At 47.7% G+C, this 22,036-nt stretch overlaps 2 protein-coding genes across 9 annotated transcripts in view; one reads left to right on the forward strand and one right to left on the reverse strand.

The window, feature by feature from the left end:
* Positions 1-17,728, forward strand: LRRC41 (leucine rich repeat containing 41). 7 transcript variants are annotated; one of them, XR_011537377.1, is made up of 11 exons: positions 314-512; positions 4,053-4,139; positions 4,794-4,864; positions 10,674-11,817; positions 14,775-15,035; positions 15,609-15,773; positions 15,863-15,961; positions 16,538-16,660; positions 16,871-16,946; positions 17,044-17,399; positions 17,475-17,728. XR_011537377.1 is itself a non-coding variant. In XM_070609727.1 (10 exons), exons 1-10 carry the CDS (start codon positions 314-316, stop codon positions 17,261-17,263), a joined length of 2,445 nt encoding a protein of 814 aa, XP_070465828.1. In that variant the 5' UTR covers positions 1-313; the 3' UTR covers positions 17,264-17,728. The 7 variants fall into 7 exon arrangements, 5 of the variants coding, with proteins under 5 accessions (XP_070465828.1, XP_070465831.1, XP_070465829.1 ...); XR_011537378.1 differs by lacking the exon at positions 314-512 and adding an exon at positions 1,156-1,287; XM_070609727.1 differs by having other exon boundaries at positions 1-512; positions 17,044-17,728.
* Positions 17,651-22,036, reverse strand: part of RAD54L (RAD54 like) — a 24,374-nt gene continuing 19,988 nt past the window's right edge. For both annotated transcript variants that reach the window (XM_008521531.2, XM_070609733.1), the window contains exons 16-19: positions 21,889-21,967; positions 21,392-21,571; positions 18,150-18,313; positions 17,651-18,052 (exon numbers count right to left, since the gene is read on the reverse strand). In XM_008521531.2, coding sequence (XP_008519753.1) covers positions 17,842-18,052; positions 18,150-18,313; positions 21,392-21,571; positions 21,889-21,967 — 634 coding nt within the window. In that variant the 3' untranslated portion in view covers positions 17,651-17,841. The remainder of the gene's footprint in view (positions 18,053-18,149; positions 18,314-21,391; positions 21,572-21,888; positions 21,968-22,036) is intronic.

Here is a 22,036-nt window from a genome sequence, read left to right on the forward strand (position 1 = left end):
GTGGTCGCGAACACACGCTCCGATTGGCATGTACTACCGTCCACAGGCAGAGGATAGGGGTAGCTGGTATTTGCACCTGAGAAGGATTTGCTAGGAAATATCCCCTTAGTCACTCCAGGCCCAAATATACTGATCTAACAGTTTATTTCAAACATGAGCTTCTGAGAGGCTTGAGAAGTCTGCAGATTTCTTCGATGTTCCTTTAGCGCAGTTGCCATTCTTACCCACAACGCTGATGGAACCGTCCTAACTGCTGACCTTTTCAAGATGGCGGCCCGCGTGTGCCGCTCTCGGGCTCGCGCACCTCCCCAAGATGGCGGCGCCCGAGGCCTGGCGCGCCCGGAGTTGCTGGTTCTGTGAGGTAGCGGCGGCAACGACCATGGAGGCCACGTCCCGGGAGGCGGCGCCAGCGAAGAGCTCGGCCTCGGGCCCCAGCGCTCCCCCCGCCCTGTTCGAGCTGTGCGGGCGGGCGGTGAGCGCCCATATGGGGGTTCTGGAGAGCGGGGTGTGGGGTAAGTCGCGGGGTGAGGGGCTACCTTTGGCAACGAGCGGAGGCGGCCCGGCGGCCGGGGGGCGCGGGGGGCGAGGCCGGGAGGCCCGGGGCAAGGCCCAGCCCGGGGCACTGGAAACCCGACTGTCGAGTCGGAGCATGAATTCCGTGACTGACCGGGCTGGGCAGAGTAAAGTGAGGGACCAAACTGGCAGGTGGATCCGCACCGCGGCCTGGCTGAGGGGCGCAGGGGGCGAGGCCAGGAGGCCCGGTCGGGGCCGAAGCAGGCAGGGCCCGGGCGCCAGAGGCTGGACTGAAGGGCCAGGCCGAGGGCACCGAACTGACACTCGGGCTGGGCCGGGCGGAGGAGTCTCGGATGTCGAGCCGACGGGCAGGGATGGAGCTGCTGCTTGGGGGCGGGGGCCGAGGTTGGGAGGCCCGGCCTAAGGCAAGGAGGCCAGGCCTGGGGCCACCTACCCTGACGGCCGGCGCGGGGCCTCCAGCATCGGCCTCGCAAAGCACGGGGGCCGAGACTGCGGAGGCCAGGCCGATGGGCGCGGGTAGCCCCGTGCATCGGAGAGCGAGGGAATGGGGCTGGGGGAGAGGCCGAAAGGCTCGGGGCGCCGAGGCCTGTTTGATGGCCCGGGGCTGAGGAGAGTGCACTGACGACCCGGGCCTCGGGCGCCAAAGGGATTGAGCGACGGCTGACAGGCGGGGCAGGGAGCGCCGGAGGCCACTCGGATTGGCCTGAGCAGCGAGGAAGGTCCCGAGAGCGGGGGAAGAGAGGCCCGGAGCGGGTCAGCAATCGAGGGAGGCCCGAAGGACGGACAGGCGGGAAGGGCCGAGGAGGCCCCAGGCGGGGCGACGGCCCGGGGAGCCCGGACTGGGAGGGGGCGCGTCGCCGCTAGGAGGCCTTGGTCCGAATGGGAGTGAAAGGCGGCCCCAGGCCTGAGGGCGCCCGGGAGCGAAGGGCCGGGCTCTGGTTGAGGGCACCAGGCTGAGCAGCAAAGGCGGGCGGCCCGCGGCACCGGGAGGAGGGGCCGGGGAGGGTGAACCGCCTAGGCCGGCCGGTGGGCCTGGCAGCGCGGCGGGCCGGGCTGGGCCCCTCACGGAGGAGAGGAGGCCTGCAGCCAGACGCGCGCGAGGAGGCAGGGCTGTGGGGTGGGCGCCGCCGGTCGCAGCCTGGCAACTGATGGGGAAAACTCGAGGCGGCGTTGTGAGGGGTGAGAGGGGAAAGCGAGGGCGCCGGAGGGTGGCCTGGCCGCACGGGGACGGGGAGGCCTTGGGCCTGACAGACTGGTGGTGTGAGGGGGTGGGGCCCGGAGGCCAGGGCTGAAGTTGGGTGAGGAGATGGCAGGCCCGGCCGCCGAGGGCCCGGGAAGGGGGAGGGGGTGGCGGGAGAGGAGGCCCGGGCCTTGGTCAGGCCTCCGGAGGAGCGGTGCTGGTGACTGCCAGGAGGAAGGCCCCGGTAAGGTCAGGCTTGAGGCTTGGGGTCCTGGGATGGGGGGTTGGGGTTATACGGTGAGGAGGCAGATGTGGAGAAAAGGCCATGGAGTCTGGGGAGCCGGGCCTGCAGGAATAAGGCCCACGGCCGTGGAGAGCGTTCAGGATGAGGGAAGGCCTTTGGGGAGGGGGGTGGGGCACTGATTCCGAAGAGGCCCAAGCATAGAAGTCCTCAGGCCTGGCGGGGGAAGGGGATTGTGGAGGCCCTGTCCCAACAGCTGAGAAGGGTCAGCTGACCCATGGGGAATGGGAGAAAATTCTCCGTGGAGTTGGACAGGGGGCTCAGAAAAGTCTTGGGGAATGTGGAAGAAGGCAGAGGGATCTGGCCGTGTTAGCCTGGAGCTTTGAGGATGCTAAACCTGGCTAGGAGGGAAGAGGCCTGGGTGTGGAGGCCCCAAGTTGGGAAGGGGAAGCATTAAAATGTAGGCTGGAAAGAAGCAAGGAAGAGCCTGGCTTAAGAATGGAGAAAGGAAGAGAGGAGTTTGTTCATAATAGGGGATGAGCATTGCTGTGGCCGTGAGAGGGGATGGCTAAACAGAGAGGAGAAGTTTGGAGGGACCGAGGAGGAAGAGCTCCTATGGGTCTAGCCCAGGTAAACAATCACACAGAAAAAGCTGAATCAAGTTAGGCCTCTTAGAAGGTCCAAGTAAGAGGCCTGCTAAGCAGTGCTATTTTGAAGGAAGGTCTCAGCGTGGGCTAACAGCCAGGAAAGGCTTCCTGGAGGTGGTGGACTAGCGTTGCTTTGTGTAGGGAGAGAGGGAGGGAAAGTGAGTAGAGGCAGCAGGAAAGGATACAAAACTTAAGTAGACTAGGTATGTTGTACCTTGAATGCCAGGATATGGAGCTTGGACTTTACCTTGAATGCAGTAGAGAGCCTACATTAGTGCAACATCTTAGGGAATTAACACTTTCATTCATCAGGTACATTGAGTACCTACTGTGTACAAAGAATTGTACTGGACTCTTGGATATCAAGATTCGGTTACTCCACAAGTAAAGATAAAAGGAGATCTTGGAATGAAGTTTTGGAAGATTTTCCTTACTCCTAGATAGTCCAAGATCTTAGACTTGTTCTTGGGAGGCCAGAGATGCTATTGACAGTATGAGAATAATAGACAACATTTAGTGAGATTATGGCCAGGCATGGTCTTTAAAAAAGATTATCATCTTCACAACAATGTTATGAGGTAGTTATTATTATCTCCATTTTAAAATTGAGGAAACTGAGGCTTAAAGACCTTAATTTGCCCAAGCATTCACAGTTAAGTGGTACAATCAGGATTTCACCCAGTTTTGTCTAACTCTCGAGACTAACCTGTTTAGCCACAGTACTATAATGCCTCTCAGATCTAGGGAAGTCAGCAAGAGCAGGTTTTCTTTTTAAGATGTATTGAATTTAAAGTATAGAGCCTAATTATTTCTATTCTTTATAGGAAAATTCTAGTTCAGGGTATGGTAGGGGCCCAAAGAATGGAAGTGGTCAGTCTGGAAGAGTGGGAAGGGAATTCAGGAAAGGCTTAATAAAGGGCATATGATACTTGAAAGATGAGTAGTTGATATGCTGAAAGTGGCAAGGACATTCCTAGTGGAGAGAACAGCATGACAAAGGCACAGACGCAGAAAGCAGCGTAACATATTAGATATAAATGAAACAAGTAGTTTAGTATGGCTGGAGTGTAGGAGGCAAAGCAGGAGCTGGAGAAGTTAGTAGGTCCTAGATTATGAAGGACTTGTTTATCACACATATTCAATAGGACCTTTTAAATGCAGAATGGTTCATTATGCTTGGGCAGAAGTGAACTGACCAGCTCCTAAATGAGCCTATCAGCTTGCTCTGTGGTATTATCTCACCCTTGAAGATGTGCATGCCCCCGAAATTCCGGCTGCCAACTATGTGGCTGAAGATAAGTGGACCAGAGTTTGAATTGGATTTAGGTTAGCTTCCACAGGTTCAATTGGTAAAATGAGAATTGTGCCCTTCTGTTTTCCTTTCCAATAGGATAAATAATATTTGGAACCCTGGGAGAAAAAAGTAAATTTTGTGTTTTGGTTTTTGTAGCTCTCCCAGGCCCAATACTTCAAAGCATCTTACCTCTGCTCAATATATATTACTTGGAGAGGATTGAGGAAACTGCCCTCAAGAAAGGTGAGTGTCTTACTGTCTCTTTCTCAGTCAGTAATTGTAAGCAAGGCACCATAATGTTCTTCAGGTAAATATTACACCTGATACCTGTATAGAACTTCATGCTTTTCAAAAAGTGCCCTCCCACCTACTTTCTTATCTAATTCCTTACAGTGTCCTTTGAAACACAAAGCAAGTATATGATTTCTATTATCCTAATAAAAATGAGACCACAGGCATACCACAGTTAATAGCAAAGCTAGACTAGAACTTAGATCTTCTGAATCTTAGTTTTTCTCTTTTACCAAGTTGCCTCCCAAACCCCTCACTGGACATATCTGTTAACAGCTAACATTTATGTAACTACCCCTGATGTGCCAAGCACTGTTGTAGGCACTTTATCTGGAGAAACTAATTTAATCTTTTCAACAACTCTATGAAATAGCTATTATTACAGATAAGGAAACTGAGGTACAGAAAAATTAACTTGCCCAAAGTCACACAGCTGGAGTGTGGTTTGCTGATATTTAAATCCAGGCAGTCTGTCTTCAGAGCCAGTGCTCATTACCACTCTGCCATATTGCTCCTGTGAACCCAGAGTAGGATAACATTAAAAGGCTGATGTACTTCATGAATGGCCAAGGAGCAGCCAAGTAAATGTGATATTTCTCCCTACAGGCCTCTCCACTCAGGCCATCTGGCGTCGACTATGGGATGAGCTGATGAAGACAAGGCCTTCCAGTTTGGAAGTAAGTTAAGGCACCAGGTAGAACTCTGGCCTGACTTAGCACAGTGAAAGCAGGAATAGCACACAAACACAAGCTGGTTACCGGTAAAGTACAGGGACAGGGATGGAATGAATTTAGGAGGAGGCCTCTGAGGGCTTGTCACAAGGTTCTTTCCTATTTGGCCTTTGTCACTGCCATGCTTGCTCACCATGTTTGCAGGTGACACAAAACAGAGAAAGGTAGTGATCACAATGAATGGCAGAACCCGGATTCATAGAGGTCCTGACAGGGCTGAAGCAATGGTCAAACCTAACAAGATGAAATTTAACAGAATAAACCAACTCTTCACTTGAGTCTAAAAAATTCCAATTGCATGACCTCAGGGTAGGGGGTGGAGAGGTCTGGCTTAGCAGCAGCTTATATAAAAAAGATTAAGGGGTTTAGTTAACAATGTGCTGAAGCCACTCATATAATGACTGTACCCTGAGCTGTGTGAACTAATGTAACTATAATATAGGCTGAAGGACAAGGGGGATGATAGACCTGCCTGGCTCTGCAGTGGTCAGGCTACCCCTGGAATATGGAGAAAGAAGTCAAAGCCACATCATGTGAGTCACATTTGGAAGACTGGAGATGTTTTTCCTGAAAAAGAGAAGACTTGGGGAACATGAACTGTCTTGAAATATTTGAATAGTTTCACATGAAAGAGGGATTAATAGACTTGTTCTGGGTAGAAGCTAAAGGAGGGTAAATTTTTGCTAAACTGAATTAGATCTTTTAAACTCTGAGCTTACTGCTGATGAAACAAGCTAATTCCAGAGGTAATAAACTTCCCATCAAATAGAACACTTGGATACTACTCGGAACACTGGATAACTACTTGACACAAGGGTATTGTAGAGGAAATTCAGCATTGTAAGAGAGGTTGGACAAGATGACTCCTTTTAGCCGTGAGATTCTGTTATTCATTAATTCAGATATAACTCACTGTAGCTCTCATTTAAGCAGAATTTCTTTTGCTGCTCCATAATTAGGTGACAAAACAGATTGATTTCAATAAACATTTACTAAAACTTACTACACACCAGCTCTTATGCTAGATATTGGAAGTACAGACACAACCCCTAATCTTGAGGCACTACTAGTACAGTAGGGAAATCTGCAAATACATCATGTTTGAAGTGGGCTTTATATGGTGAAATGAGGCCAAATGACAAGGAAACACATCAGGAATTGGGGATTTATTTCTGGGGATGCACTGGGTTCAGTAACGTTTAGCTCCTTTCCTTCAGCTTTTCCACTTCTAGATCTGGACGCAACCCCTGGAGTTCAGTGTGTTGACACTGAGGCCCAACAAAATCTTCAGGCACTATGTACAGGAGTTAGGCCTTATGAGAAAGAGCAGTGGGTGCAAGAATATTAGAAAACAGTAACAGCTTCCCGTGACCTTTAAAAAAACATGAGATTCACTTTGTCCCAGTGTTTCCCAAGCAGTATGGCTGACTAGCAGGTGATGGAGATTGTATGATCTTTCTCTTGGAGACATCCTTTTTCCCAACATTATCTCAAGCTTCCTGGAAAAGAATGTCTACTTGTTATCTTGTCACAGAGCATTTCAGAACATTTAGGAAGCCCCAGACTTGGTGACCTAACAGCCACCCTGACAGAAGTCCTGACTTGGAGCATATCCATTCCAGAGGATGTCTTCTGCATGACAGTAACCTTCACTTCATAATTCGAAAACATTTACTGAGTGCCTGTTCAGTTCCAGGCTCTATGCTAAGTTCTAGGGTTACAATGATGAGCAAGATGAATAGAGCCCCTGGCTGCTTATTATGTAACCGTATTTCAAACTGTGTAGTACTAGTGTGTGTATTAAGAGATCTATAGAAAATAGATATTCTGGAGACAAAGCAGTGGGGAATTGAAGGATTATTCAATAAATGGTTCTCTAGTAATTGGTTAACCATATGGAAAAAATAAAGTTAGAGCCTCACTTTAAAAGATACTCAATTTCTATATGGATTAAATATTAAATTGTAAAAAGTAAAAGCACAAAACAACTAAAAAAAGAATAAAGGTGACTGGTTATGTAATCTCAGGATGGAGAGTGCTAATTATTAAATGGGCAGGAAAAAAAGAAAATATGGACATATTTGGCCATATAAAATGCCAACACTATAAACACAATTTAAAAGGTACATAAAGTGGGAAAGAATGTTTGCAACAATATTTGCAAAACAAAGGGATACAGAGAATAAAACAAAGGTGAACTTCCCAGTAGAATAAAATGAGTAAAGATTTGGACAAGTCACAAAACATACAAAATCTCCAATAAAGTGAAAAATGTTCAATCTCAATAAAAAAATGGGAAAGTAAAATTGTACCTCCTAAATTAGTAAAGTCTTGTTTTGATTTGGTTTTGTTTTAAAAGGTAATTCCTGGGTGGGGTGAAGCTTGCATTTTAATATGCTATTAGTGGGAGCAGAAACGTCATAACTTTCTTGGTGGGCAATCTGGTGATAATTGTCAAGAGTCTTTAAAATATTCCAATTTTTGACTAGAAATTCTGCTTTAGAATTTACAGTATATAAAATTTGAGATATTCATGAAGATTTCCAGATGCTCACTACAGCAAAGTTTAATATAAAAAAAGCTAGAAACAATTTAAATATTCAATAATACAGGAAATATTAAATATAGTACATCCATATTTTCAAAATATTAATAAAGTCTATTCTGAAAATATTTAAATACACAGTGGTAAAAATGTTTACTCACATGGTGGTATGATGTTACAAAAGCCCAGCATTTGAAACTGTTCAGAATTGTCTCAGCATTATAAAAACAAATATCTATAGCTACTCACATAGACATATACACTCCAGAGTTGCTTTACACATGGTCTTTGATTTTATCTTTCCACAAACAATATTTGTTATGAGAAAAATAACAGTGGACAATATATACTTTATGACCATTTACTGGCTCTAACAGCTTAGTACAAGAAAATATTTAGCCCTCCCTAGTGTGTACACATACTTCCTCCCCAACCAGTGCCTGAGCTGCCAGCCCACTGCGGGTGGGCCAAGGATTGTGTTGGTAGGAAAATGTCATTTCATCTCTTTAGTGGTGCCTCATTGCCCCTACTCTCACCCCAAAAGGATTTAAATCAGTTTGCATCGTCTGAGCTACAGTGTACAAGTCCACAAAATGAGTCGCTTGGACTAGATCTCTCAGGTATTTGTCAGCTTGAAGTTTTAGCGCAGATTCTTTAAGAGGTGGTGATGGAATAAAATGCAGTGAACTGCTGTCTGCTTATGCATTAACTTGTGAGAAAGAAGCCTTTGAGTTGTCATAACTAACTGTACATACTCATTTAATCCTCACAACTCTATGATGGAAGTACAGTTATTCCTCACTACACTGATGATGAAACTGAGGCAGAAAGGTGAAGTGACTTGCTTAAGGTTACAGTTCATGAATGTCAGACCCAGGGTTCAAGTTCAGGCAGCAGTCTGGCTCTGGAGTGCTTCTAATCACTGTCATGCTGCTCTCACTGCAGTTACCACGTCTGGGGTGTTCCAATTTCAAATATTCTCTCCCATTGTCTTCGTCAACCAATAAAATGTCTGAAAAAGCCCAGTATTTAGTTTTCTAAACTACGTTCCACATGTCTTATGGTCAGAAACAGCCACAATATCTTGGTTCACATCTTTGTCCATATTTTAGACCCAGATCTTATAATAACCATCTGATTCTCACCTGTGAAGCTGAAGCCTTGCTAGGGTTACCTGCAAGTGTTTTTCGAAGCTGAGCACAGGCCAGCACATGTGTAGGAAAAGTGCCGGAGTGAGGTAGGATTTGAAGGATTCAGGAATACCCTCTGCTTCCATTCGAGGCTCAGTAGAGATTTGGTTGCCAGGTATTTTCTCCTGCACCCCTAATGCCCCCACACTACTGCTGGTGAAGAGAGGTCCTTCTCTCTTGTTGCTGCCACGCAGTTAGCTCAAGCATGAAGAAATCATTCCTAATTATTACCATAGCAGGCAGTCTTGGGGAAGAGCTGGAACCAAGGGAATGATACTTTTGCCTGAGAACAAGAGGCCCAGCTCCTGCCAACGACCTCAGATATAAATTGAGGGTCACTCTGGTATGAGGGAATGCATGGAGGCAGGGTATCAAAGAGAAGTGTCTTTTAGTCTTAAGGAACTGCAGGCTACCTTTACTTCAAGCTGAATAAGCACCCTGCTTAAAAGGCTCTGCCTCCATGAAGTCCATTCCACATTGCCCATCTGGACTGATTATTATCTTTAGCAGCAACAGAAGCAACATTTTGAATTTTGTAGTTTACGAAGTGTCTTAATTTGCACTGTCTCATTTGATCTTCACAAAAAACCTGTGAAGCAGGTGATATAATCCACATTTTACAGATGAAGAGGTTCAGAGAGGTCCGGAATATAGTGGCAGAGCTGGCACCTGTATCAAAGCAGACTTTCTATTGCACGTTACGAAAGAACAGGGACTTAGGGAAGTCTTTGTCTCAATGTGTGCTTTTGGGGTAGGTAGGAGTAATTCCTAATCTCTGACATACATCAGAATCATCTGGGGTAGGTTTAAAAAATAAAGATGCAACGGACCTTATCTCTGATGTAACATAACAGAATCACCAAGTCTGGGCACCTGGAATGAATTTTGCAAAAAAGGGAAAGCTCCATGGTAAATTCCATTGTGCACCAAAGGTTGAAAAACATTTGCATTCAGAGTTCTTCTAAATATATCAGAATAGTCTGAGATGAAGTCTCATATCCATCAAAGCAAATAACTGTTGCCTTGGAGAAAACAAAGAAATCTTAGATTTTGTCCCTGCTCTCCAGGAATTTCTAATCTTCTTGGGATAAGACATGCACATAGGCAAAGAGACAACACCATGAGACATATCTACGAATGTCCAAGACTGAGTAGTCAGAGTATCAGGAGTCCCAACGAGAAGGTGTTGGCGGGGCCAGGGTGGGAGGGTGGCTATAGAGACAGACGCTGAGACTCACAGCCTCAGAGGATGAAATGTTAGCAGGTCCTTTTAGGGAGTCTATTTGGCCCACCAACAGAGAGCGTTCCTGGCAGATATAGGAAAGGACATAGAAAGCAGGTTTGGGTCAATGAGGTGACCAATTTGGCCAGAGCAAAGCATTCACATGAGCAAGATGTGGAAGATAAAGCTTCAGGGAGGCAGAGGGCTCCCTGGCAGGCTGAGGAACTTCAAATTAATCCTAGGCATTGGAGAGACATTACGAGTTTTTAAGCAGAATAATGTAACCAGAGGTGTTTTACAAAGATGAATCCAATGGACTTGAGCAGAAGTTTGGGAGTGGAAATGGGACAGGGAGAGCAATCAGGAAGCTAATGAAGTAGTTAGCTGTGAGATAAGGATCTGAACACAGGTGGTAGTGGCAAGAATGGAAAATTGGAGTCAGGTTCTAGAAACAAACATGGAAGAATTTACAAGATTGAGTGACTCTTTCACTTGAGAGTCACTATAGCACAACAGTCTCTGGAACCAAATTTCCTAGGTTCAAATCTTTTCGATTCTATCCCTTACCTGTGTAACCACAGGCAGTAACACCCTTTGTGCCCTGGTTTTCTTACTTGTAAAACAGGGCTAATAGTAGATACCTCAAAGATGTGAGGGTTAAATGAATTTATATAAATTATTTAGAATGTTGTCTGGCTCAGTAAATAGTTAGCTATTGGAAGGGAGGAAACTGGGAGGATGACAGTTCCATGGGTAGCACTCTTAGTATCAGTTATCTGGCATGTTTTTTGCTTTCAGAGTGTGACCTGTTGGCGAGCCAAGTTTATGGAGGCCTTTTTTTCCCATGTTCTACGTGGGACCATTGATGTATCTTCTGACAGGCGTCTTTGCGACCAGCGCTTCTCACCTCTTCTGCATAGCTCCCGCCATGTCCGTCAGCTCACCATCTGCAACATGCTGCAGGGTGCAACTGAGCTGGTGGCTGAGCCCAACCGCAGGGTTCTGGAGACCCTGGCCAGTTCCCTGCACACCCTCAAGTTCCGCCACCTGCTGTTCTCTGATGTGGCTGCTCAGCAGTCACTTCGGCAGCTGTTGCATCAGCTTATTCACCATGGGGCTGTCAACCAGGTGTCGCTGTACTCCTGGCCTGTGCCTGAGTCAGCGCTTTTCATCCTTATTCTTACCATGAGTGCTGGCTTCTGGCAGCCAGGCCCTGGTGGCCCACCCTGCCGCCTCTGTGGAGAAGCCTCCCGAGGCCGGGCCCCATCCCGAGATGAAGGATCCCTCTTGCTAGGCTCACGCCGGCCTCGCCGGGATGCTGCTGAGCGATGTGCTGCAGCCCTGATGGCCTCCCGGCGGAAGAGTGAAGCCAAGCAAACAGCCAGAGCTGTACCTCCCACTCGGGTGACACGCCGGAGCACACAGGAGAACCTGACAGCAGGTGGGACAGACCCTAAGAGGGAGCTGCACCCTCCAGCCACCTCCCACGAGGCTCCTGGCACCAAGCGGCCACCCTCTGCTCCAGCCACCACCTCCTCTGCCTCTGCCTCCTCTTCCACATCCTCATCTAAACGGGCTCCAGCTAGCTCAGCCCCACAGCCTAAGCCCCTAAAGCGTTTTAAGCGAGCTGCAGGGAAGAAGGGTACTCGCACCCGTCAGGGGTCTGGTGCAGAGTCTGAAGACCTGTATGACTTTGTTTTCATTGTGGCTGGTGAGAAGGAGGATGGGGAAGAGATGGAGATTGGAGAAGTGGCTTGTGGAGCTTTGGATGGATCAGATCCCAGCTGCCTGGGGCTTCCAGCACTGGAGGCCTCCCAAAGATTTCGCAGTATTTCCACCTTGGAGCTATTCACAGTTCCGCTCTCCACGGAGGCGGCTTTGACACTGTGCCACCTGCTGAGCTCCTGGGTGTCTCTGGAGAGCCTCACACTCTCCTATAATGGTGAGTGCTCTGGAGGGGCAGGGGTTGGGTCTCCCAACAGCACCAGCTGTTTGCCCAATCCTGTGGAGGGGAATAGAGGGTATAATTGGGAAGCTGGAGACGTGGCCCTGCCTGCCCCACAGGGAGGCAGAAGGCACACACATGAAATAGTGGCACACTGTTGGTACTAGGGAAAAGGAAGATGAGGTCTATAGGCTTGATTTACAGTTGGAAGCAGGGGTTTCTGAGAGGCAGTAAGAACTTGAAGAAAGTACATTTTAGATATGGTAGGCAGTCCAAGGGCAGGTGGGAGCAACACAGTATGTGCAGGCCCAGCTAGGGCTGAGGTTGGATCCCACCAGTCATATCAAAGCAGCTGTACAAACAAGGAGGTGTGGGACACATTTTTTTTTTAATCAGACCAGCAAACTGCAAAGCAGTCCTCAGTTATTTCTCACCTGGCTGTGCCCAGGTAGCCAAACTTCAACTCTGGCTAAAGCCAGCAATCTGCCTACATTGCTGAGCACTGCTAGAGAAAATCACATACCGGCTCCCATTCATACTCTACCACTTCCAAACCATTCTTTTTTCTTTCTTAGCAGACGACCTCAACTCCTACTTCTACTTCACAGAGAAAACAGAAGCCATCACACATAAATCCTTCAACTTAATGTTAACCAACCTATAAACTCTCCGCCATCTGTACTTATCCCTTCCTCCTTCACCACAATGGAAGAGACTGCTGTCCCATCTAAGACAAACTCTTCTACATGTGCTCTGGATCCATACTCGCTCACCTTCTTAGAAAAGCTTGTTTCTCAAATGCCTTAGTAATAAGAATTAATTTTTATATACTGCTTAATATGTATGTCATATTTTAAGTATTCTCATTATATTAACTAATTTAACCCTTACAACAACCTTATGAAGTCAACCTTATGAACTTGCCCAGGATGACCTAGCTAGTAAATTGTAGAGCCAGGGTTCAAACCCAGGCAACCTGACTCCAGAGTCCATGCTTTGCTACCACTACTTAATGTTGCCTCCCTTCTCTCCACTGTCTCTCCCCCACCAACATTTAAACATCAAATAAAGTATCCACCAAAAACCACTACCACCACTTCCCTCTATCCTGTATTAATTACTGTCCTATTCTCTCCTGTCCTTCATGGACAACCTAAGGGTCACTGTACTGTCTCTTCTCACAGCCCACTCCAGCCTTGCTGACACCCCCACTACCGCATTGAGGACCTAGGTCACCAAGGTCCTCCTTGTTGCTAAGTCTAATATATACTTTGCAGTCCTCATCTTAATTCTTGGCAGCATTTGCTATTAAGCAGTGTCTTCTTCATGAGAAACTTTCATTTCTCAAAATGAAATTACCTCAAAATCTTCTGATTTTCCCCTCCATCTCTGGACATTACTTCTCTTAACATTCAGAGTTCCTCAGAGCTCTCCCACTTTACACACACTTCCTGGACAATTTTGTCCATCCCCTTGGTTTCAAAGGCCAACTATGCTGAAGGCTCCCCATTCTAAGACATTAGCCCAAGTTTCTCCTAAATTCCAGACCCATTTATCCAGCTGACTACTACATAGCACCACTTCATAAACCATAAGCTTCCCAACCTGAATGCATCTTCTTCCCTCTATACTGATCCTCCTCCTGTTTTCAGTCAATGAGATCACAGGTGACTTAGTTGCCCAAAAAGGAACCTGGATTCTCTCACTCCACATATTTAGTTACCAGGTCCTGTCTTTACAATCTCTCTCAAATCCCTTTCTCTATCTCCACATCTTTAATTCAGGCTACCATTCTCTCACTTGGACTCATCATGTCAACAGTTCCTAACTCCAACTCACCATGGACCCATTGTCTATACTGCAGCACAAGCATTTTTTCAAAAATGCAAATGTCATTCATTCATTCATTTAAAAAACCTCTCAATGGCTTCCCGTCACCGTACTTCTTAATTTTACTAAGCGGATCATTCATGTTCTTACCCCTGCTTACCTGTATTGTCGTATCTTGAACACCTTCCCCCTCATACTTCACACATCAGCCACATTGAATATTTTTCCGTTCTTGGAACCTCCCACCCTTTCTCTTTCAGGCCTTTATATATGCAGAGAGAACTCTGCAAATATAAGGGGTCTCTGCCTGTGACTCTTCTCCTTCCTTTTAGCCTGTCTCCTTTATGTTCTTTAGGACTCATCTAGAAAGCCTTTACTGATGGAAGTTGGACTGGGTGTTAAGTACCCATCCTCTGTACTTCCACAGTACTCTACTTCCCCAGTTCCCATGTTCATGTTATCAAATACTTCCCAGTTTTTGCTATTATCAGGCTATATAGGCAGAAACAATTATCTTCTGCTCACTACTGTCTAGCAAGAAAACATTTACTAGGTGCTGGGTAAAGTTTAGTTTAGTGAATCAACAGGAGCCTAAGTCCAAGGAGAGATAAGGGAGTGGGTTCCAAGGAATTATTTGCTTTGTGGCATTAAGCAACTGCCCTCACTGTTCTGGGTCTTACTTCCTTCTGTGGGATGTGGTTATCCTTTTCTGCCTCATTCCTACCCAATGAATCTGTTAAAGATTCCCTATTGGGTCAGTGTCACTCTCCTGCCTAGTTTTCAGATGTTCCCTATGACCCACAGGAAAAGTCCAGAGACCTCTGCTGCTATCTGGGCCTATCATTCAGCTGGCAGCCACGTGCTGCCCCACCACATCCTATTTTCTGTTTTGTGACTTCACCCTGACTGACGCTTGAGGGCATGGCCCAGTACAGTAGCCATCAGTTTGCTGGTTACCTGAGGAAAAAGCAAGATGATGGATCAATAGTTGAGACAAATGATTTTAAATCTGATCCAAAGCTTAAGAAACTTCGTAGTTATCAATAGAAATATTTGGAGTTGTCTCTGAATGTTACTCCTGCTGGCACTCCCACACGACTGACCTAATCTCTTTCCTGCCATAGGCCTGGGCTCTAACATCTTTCGCCTGCTGGACAGCCTGCGGGCCCTGTCAGCCCAGGCTGGATGCCGACTCCGTGCCCTGCATCTCAGTGATCTGTTCTCACCACTGCCCATCCTGGAGCTGACACGTGCCATTGTGCGAGCCCTACCCCTGCTGCGGGTCCTCTCTATTCGTGTCGACCACCCCAGCCAGAGGGACAACCCTGCTGTGCCAGGGAATGCAGGGCCCCCTAGCCACATAATTGGGGATGAGGAGATACCAGGTGAAGCAGTGTGTGTGCATGTGTGTGTGTCTCCACACAAATGTGCAGGTGCATTTGTGTGGGGAAGCTGGGAAGACCTCTAATCCAGGCCTGCCACCACTCATTCCTGGTTTATCTGGAATCTGTTCCCTCTTTAGGGCCTACTGTTCTTAAAGATAACCAGACTGGACAGGGCCCAGACCACCACAGCCCAGTAGGGAGTATCCATGGCAGATGAGTTTCCAGAGAAGGGGTCTGAACCAAGAACAAAACTGTTAGACTAGATTGGGTCTCCCTGAGTATGTTCCCTTAGTTCCTGTTCTATCTCCTATCCCACCACTCTGCATACTCTATTATATTTGCTGGTGTCTGAGTACTCTAGTCTTCTGGACTAAAAGCTCCATAAAGGAAAGGACTAAATCTCATATTTGGTGCTCTATTCCCACAACCTAGCATAGTGCCTAGCATATAGTAGGCACTCAAGGACAAGTAGATGAATAAATGAGTTTTTAGTGAGTCTCTTAAGGAGGATGGAAACTCCAATGGGACTGAAGTAGATGGGCAGCTGGAATCTTCTCTCCCTACCACATCCAGAAAACTGCCTGGAACAGTTGGAGATGGGATTTCCACGGGGAGCCCAGCCAGCCCCACTTCTCTGCTCCGTACTGAAGGCCTCAGGTTCTCTGCAGCAGCTGTCCCTGGATAGCACCACCTTTGCGTCTCCCCAGGACTTTGGGCTTGTGTTGCAGACACTCAAAGGTAGGACCCAGCTAGAATGGTAAAGGGAGGAGGAGACCCTGCATTGTTCTTGGGGAAAGCTAAGGCCCATGGCCTCTGCCCCCATCCAGAGTACAATCTAGCCCTGAAGAGGCTGAGCTTCCACGACATGAATCTGGCTGACTGTCAGAGCGAGGTGCTCTTTTTGCTACAGAATCTGACTCTTCAGGGTAAGTTCTTCATCCAGAACCTGAGGCATTCTTGGGTCCTCACTGTGGCTCTGCTACCATCCCACTGAGTGAGCAAGCCAGTTATTTTCTTGGCCTTATGTCCTCAACTATAAAATGGTTATAGAACCTGCGCAACCTTCCTTCTAAAGGGTCCCAAACTCAACTCCTCCTATAATAAACACGGGAAATTACTCACTTTTAGGGTGCCTCACCTAAAAGTTTCTTACCTTTCAACAGCTGACAGAAGTGATGGTGGTGGGGAGGGATAAATGTGCTGTCAGGCTCCCCTCATAGACTCGTCTCTAATCCCCACCCCTGCAGAGGGCAGTCAGTGGATAGAAAGAAAGAAGTGAATGGAGAATTGTCCGTGCAGAGAACCTCCCTACAGTGAACATTTAGGCTTAGTCTCTGGTTTGAATCCTGATTTAGTTCCAGCCTTGCTTGGAGTCTTAGACAAATTCCTCTCTTTTGGGCCTCTCTAAAACGTCCACACCCCTTGCTAAGGCCAACTAGGGCAGGAGGGGCAGCACCAGTCCTAATGCAGCCATCAGAATGTATTCTAATTTCTCTTGACAGAGATTACCTTCTCCTTCTGCCGTCTGTTTGAGAAGCGCCCAGCCCAATTTCTGCCTGAGATGGTTGCTGCTATGAAGGGCAACTCCACACTGAAGGGCCTCCGGCTGCCAGGGAACCGCCTGGGTGAGGGCAGGGCCCTGGGGAGGGAAAGGGAGAAGGAGCCAATCCCTTGACCTAGAAACTCAGTGGGTGAAGGCGTAGACCTCTCCACTGGGAACGTGAGGGTTGGAATATAGTTGTGTGCCGGGGCTTCTCCCCAGCCAGAATTGGGTTGAGATTCCTTGTTCCCTGTTCTTGAGTGGAGGTGACAGGCATTTCACCCCTTCTCCCTAGGGAATGCTGGCCTGCTGGCCCTGGCAGATGTTTTCTCAGAGGATTCATCCTCCTCTCTGTGTCAGCTGGACATCAGGTACATGTAGGAGGTGGGGGACAAGGGATGGAGCCACAGGGACATAGACCAGGGATTAGCTGCTTCCTGGGTGTCTAATCCATTTCACCCCTACCAGTTCCAACTGCATCAAGCCAGATGGGCTTCTGGAGTTTGCCAAGCGGCTGGAGCGCTGGGGCCGTGGAGCCTTTGGTCACCTGCGCCTCTTCCAGAACTGGCTGGACCAGGATGCAGTCACAGCCAGAGAAGCCATCCGGCGGCTGCGCGCCACCTGCCACGTGGTTAGCGACTCGTGGGACTCATCCCAGGCCTTCGCAGATTATGTCAGCACCATGTGATGGGGCCCATGCCTCACAGGCCCATGCTCAGTACCATCAGCTTGCAGGGGCTGAGGCATGGGCTGCCCAGAACTCCCAACCACCAATTCTGTCTTTCTCTTTCTGCCACCTTTTTTCCTTCTTCCCTTGCACTGAGGTCCTGGAGGCCTTGATGGGGCCCAGCAAAGGCATTCCCACAACTGGGTTTAGAGCCTTTGGGCCCCTTACTCAGTATCCTGGGAACCCTGGGCCAAGAGGTTACAGTGGTCATCAGTTGCCCTCCCCCTGCCCTGAGGTTCCTGCTTTCCTTCCTCAGGCAGGTACCCACCCAGGCTTTAGAGAAGTATAGGAGTGCCCATTACCAGGCCTCTTCTCTGCTGGGCTCACCATGCTGCTCCCAGGCCTCAGTCCCTTTCATACCTTTATTCCTTTCTTTTTTTTAACCAAAAAAGTTTTTCTTATAAAATAAATTTTGGGCAAACATCATGCAGCCCTCTTGATGGTTTTTCTCCCAGAGAACAAAATTCAGCAGGGCCCTATGGGGCAGGGAGCCCCTTTTCCCTGTCTTCTCTAAGAGCTACACCCAGACCAGCTGGTTATTAGCAGAGGCCCCGCTGCTCCTCATGGGAACGCTGGTGGAAGACGAAGGTGATGGCAGTGGAGGCAGCATCCCAAGCAGCTTGGAGTACCTCATCCTTGAGCCCCCGCTTATCAGTGCTGTGGTTCCACTGAGCCAGGTCTGATGTGCAGTCAGAACCATCAGGGGGTGGCCTGACCTGGTGGCTGTTGACACAACGGCGGCAGCGTAACCTGGTGGCAGAGGACAGAGCTGTGGTCACTATAGATCCCATCTCCATGCTGTGCAGGGAGTCCAGGGGTAATGGCCAGCCAAGGGCACTCTACCCACCTGTCATGTGTGTCACTGAGGCTAGCCTCATCCAGGGTAAACAGCTCCTTCAACTCGCCCAGAGAGAAGTGGCGCTCCACATCCTGCTCCTCATCCACCACACAGCTGCTCAGTGCCTTCTTGTGGCTCTGACGCTGAAAGATCTTCTCCTCAATGGTTCCCGCCTGCGGGGGGGCAGGGGAGGAGGGGCGGAGCCAGGAATGCAGAGCTAAGTCATCCCCATACACAGAGGGCAGGAAAACCCATGGGTTGAAACTATAGGCAGCCAAGAGAAGGCAAGATGAATGAAAAGAGTCCTGTAGCAATACCTCTGCTCAGCTGAATCAATTTTCCCAGTTTATCTCTTGGGACCGACCATGACTTCTGCATGTCTGCCCACCCAGGATATTTTCTGTAACAATGGAGGATTTCAGGGCCTGGCTAAATTCCTTCAGTGTGAGCTGAGGTTTGTCTGCAGCAGCTTCACCAGACCTCTTTACCAAGCCAAAGTCTCACTCACTATCATCTGGGTATCCTATGCCAGGCTCTGTGCTAACACTAGGATACAGAGAAGAATCAAATATGACTCCTGTTCTTGAACTCATAGACTAGTGGGAGAGACAGATATATAAACTACTTGGTACAATGATAGAAATATGCATAGGATACCCAGGGGCCCACAAGAGGGATGGTAGAGTAAAAGTGTTAAAAAGCTTAAATGTAAAGATTATCCTTGGGGCTGGCCCCGTGGCCAAGTGGTTAAGTTCACACGCTCTGCTGCGGTGGCCCAGGGTTTCGCTGGTTTGGATCCTGGGCATGGACATGGCACCACTTGTCAGGCCACGTTGAGGCAGCGTCCCACATGCCACAACTAGAAGGACCCACAACTAAAATATACAACTATGTACTGTGGGATTTGGGGAGAAAAAGCAGAGAAAAAAAAAAAAGATTGGCAACAGTTGGTAGCTCAGGTGCCAATCTTTAAAAAAAAAAAGATTATCCTTGAGCTGAATCTTGAAAATTGAATAGATGGTTTACAAGAAAAGAGAGAAGGGAAGGCATTCCCAGCATAAGAGAAAAGGAATAAGCCTGGCCTACTGGAGGACTGTGAGGAGTGCAGCCTATCTAGAGGATGGTGGGAGGGTAGTAACAGCTGGGACTGAGCAAGTCAGCAGAGGCCATATTGGAGAATCTTGGATGCCATTGGCCTTGTTCTGGAAGTGAGGAAAAGCAAAATCAGAATTTTTGGAAAGCTCATTCTGGAAGCAGTATGTGAAGAATGGAACCCCATGGAGCCAGAGCTACTTAAGGTAAAGAATTAGGAAGCTGCTACAATATCTAAGTGAGAGATGATTGTGACCTTAGTTTAGCATGGAATAGAGACGAAAGTTAGATTAAGAAAATTTAGTAAGGTAAAATCAATGGTAATTGGAATCTGGCTGTTCGGAGACAGAGAATGATCCAGTAGGATGATGCCCAGATTTGGGTTGGGTAGATAAGGGAGCCATTAGATGACAGAATTCAGAAGGGGAATGAGTTTAGTCATGATGCATCTAAAGTGCTCATAAGACAGTCAAGTGGAAATGTACAGTCAGTGATGGAAATATATGTCTAGAACTCAGGTAAGAGATCTGGGCTAAAAATTTAGTTAGAGATTTGTCAATATAATGAGTATATGTAATCACAGAGGTAGGAAAACCAGAGTGGAGTTTCCAAAGAGAAAAGAATTTTAAAAGTAGTAGTCAACAGTGTCAGATACACAAAGAGGAAAAATCAAGAGTCTCTTGTTTTAGCAATTAGGAAGCCAACAGTACATTCAAAAGCAGGTTCAGTGGCATAAGTGGTCTTATGAGTAAGTAGAAGATGAGTAGGTGAAGTTATCTGTAGGCTTTGGAAAAATATGAGAGTGAATGAATGGAAGGTAACCCAAGGTAGTGGCTAGAATAGGACAGAGGGTTGAGAAATTGTTTTGTTTTCAAGGTGAGAGCTACTTGAGCATGTTTAGACTTTGAGGGAAAAAAAAGAAATCGATCAACTAAGAAAGGAAAGGATGGGAAGGGGTCTAGAGCCGAATTGGAGTGATAAGCCTCAGACAGAGGAAAGAAATGAACTTCCTCTGAGATGGAAAGGGAAGAGCAGGTGTAGAGATTTACAGAAGAAAGGAAGGGAGGCGAGAGAATGCAAGCCTGATAGCCTACATTTTCTCTGTGAAGCAGAACACAAAGTCTCTGCAGAAAGAGTGAGAGACAGGGTTAGGTAGGCAACCTGAGCGAAGTGGTGAATGCTTGAAGTGGCTGTTGAAGGAAATGAGATACGACCCAGCCCAAAATGGAGAAAATCTGTGGTAGCGCCAATCCGTAAACACAAATTTTATCTAGTGCAGAAGCTGAGAACAGCTGTAATGATCCATGTGGAGTAGATATTAGGGAAAGAGTGGCTGAAAGGATACACAGTGAGGATCAGACTGAATAGAAAGGGAAGTCAAGCCAGACTAGGGGGACGTACTAGGGACATGAAGTTGAAGCAGATGTAGGAGGTATAAGAAAGCTGGAAAAACAGAAGTAAGAGTAGAATGATAGCTATTCAAGTTTTCGGTACTGTGTAAAGTTTTGGTACTGTTAAAGTTCCAGAGTGTAGCCTTGGGAGTAATTAAATGAGGAGTTAAGGAGGTCCTTAGAGATGAAGTCAAGGAAACATGAAGGCCAGAGTGCTGGATGGTCCCTGAAGTCCTCCAGGATGATAGCTGGATTTGGGGAAGAAATGAAGACTGAGCTGATATCTGAGTTCATCAATGAATTAGGAAAATAGCAGAGAGTAGATGACTGCAGCGGGGAAGAAAAGGAGTGGTCAAGTCAAACAACATGAGCGTCAAAAGAGAAACTACAGGATGGATGGTCTAAGTGATCACTGAGAACTTGGAGACTGCTAATACCACTTCTTAGCCCCATGGGACATGGAGTGTGAGAAGACGACAAAGCAAGTAGAAATCAGGTACGAGGGAAAGCAGGTGTCCTGTGTAAAGGATGAGGCCACAGGGGAATTTAACTATTGAACACGTGTCCAGAGGGCACAGTAAGAAGAATGTGAGGGAATGGGGTGGAGAGAGGAGAGAAGAGAAGAATAAGAGGTCCAGGCTAAGCCCATAGCCTGACCACTGCTAGAGGCAGAGGGGCCAAAGACAGGCAGTGAGAAACAACCCAAGGTGGTCCTGAAGGTCTTGTCCCATGACCCACCCCTACTTTAACCACAATCACCATCCTTACAGACAGCAGGCGATAGATATAGCAGGTCTTCTTTTGACCGTCACGCCAGACCCGGGCCATGGCTTGTTCATCATTGGCCGGGTTCCAGTCAGGGTCAAACATGACCAGTCGGTTAGCCCCAATGAGATTGAGGCCACAGCCCCCAGCTTTGCTGCTCAGCATGAAGACAAAGTCAGGGCTCTAGAGAGGAAGCAAGAGAAAAAGAACCTCTTGCAGCCTGAAGTGGAATCCTACACAGCCCAGCCAACTGTTCTCTCACACATCTGTACTCTTATGCTCAGACCAGTTGTGAGCACCACCAGTTTGCCTACCAGCCAATTTCCCAGCCCACAAAGTCAGTTCCCAGCCCAGCCATCACCAACCAGCCTAACCCTGCCACACCCACCAGAAAAAAATCAAAGGAGTCTCTAAAGCAGAGCCCCCTTATAGCTTCTCTATCAACCCTTAATTCCATTGTGCCTGCATTGGTGATGTGAGGACAGGGGCTCTGCATTTACCAACGGATTGTTGAAGCGCTCCACAACCTTGGCTCGCTTCTTAATGGACATTGTGCCATCCAAGCGGACATACAAGTACCTGAAGGGGAACCCAAAGATCAAAACCCAAGAAGGAAGCAGAACCCCATGGAGCCAGAGCTACTTAAGG

Source organism: Equus przewalskii, chromosome 2 (genome assembly GCF_037783145.1).
Source record: "Equus przewalskii isolate Varuska chromosome 2, EquPr2, whole genome shotgun sequence".
Classification (NCBI taxonomy): domain Eukaryota; kingdom Metazoa; phylum Chordata; class Mammalia; order Perissodactyla; family Equidae; genus Equus; species Equus przewalskii.

Coding starts and splice junctions, on each gene's coding strand:
- LRRC41 (XM_070609727.1), top strand. CDS start 314: ATGGCGGCGCCCGAGGCCTGGCGCGCCCGGAGTTGCTGGTTCTGTGAG. Junction 4,865..10,673: donor CAAGGCCTTCCAGTTTGGAA/GTAAGTTAAGGC, acceptor TTTTGCTTTCAG/AGTGTGACCTGTTGGCGAGC. Junction 15,036..15,608: donor TGGGGATGAGGAGATACCAG/GTGAAGCAGTGT, acceptor TACCACATCCAG/AAAACTGCCTGGAACAGTTG.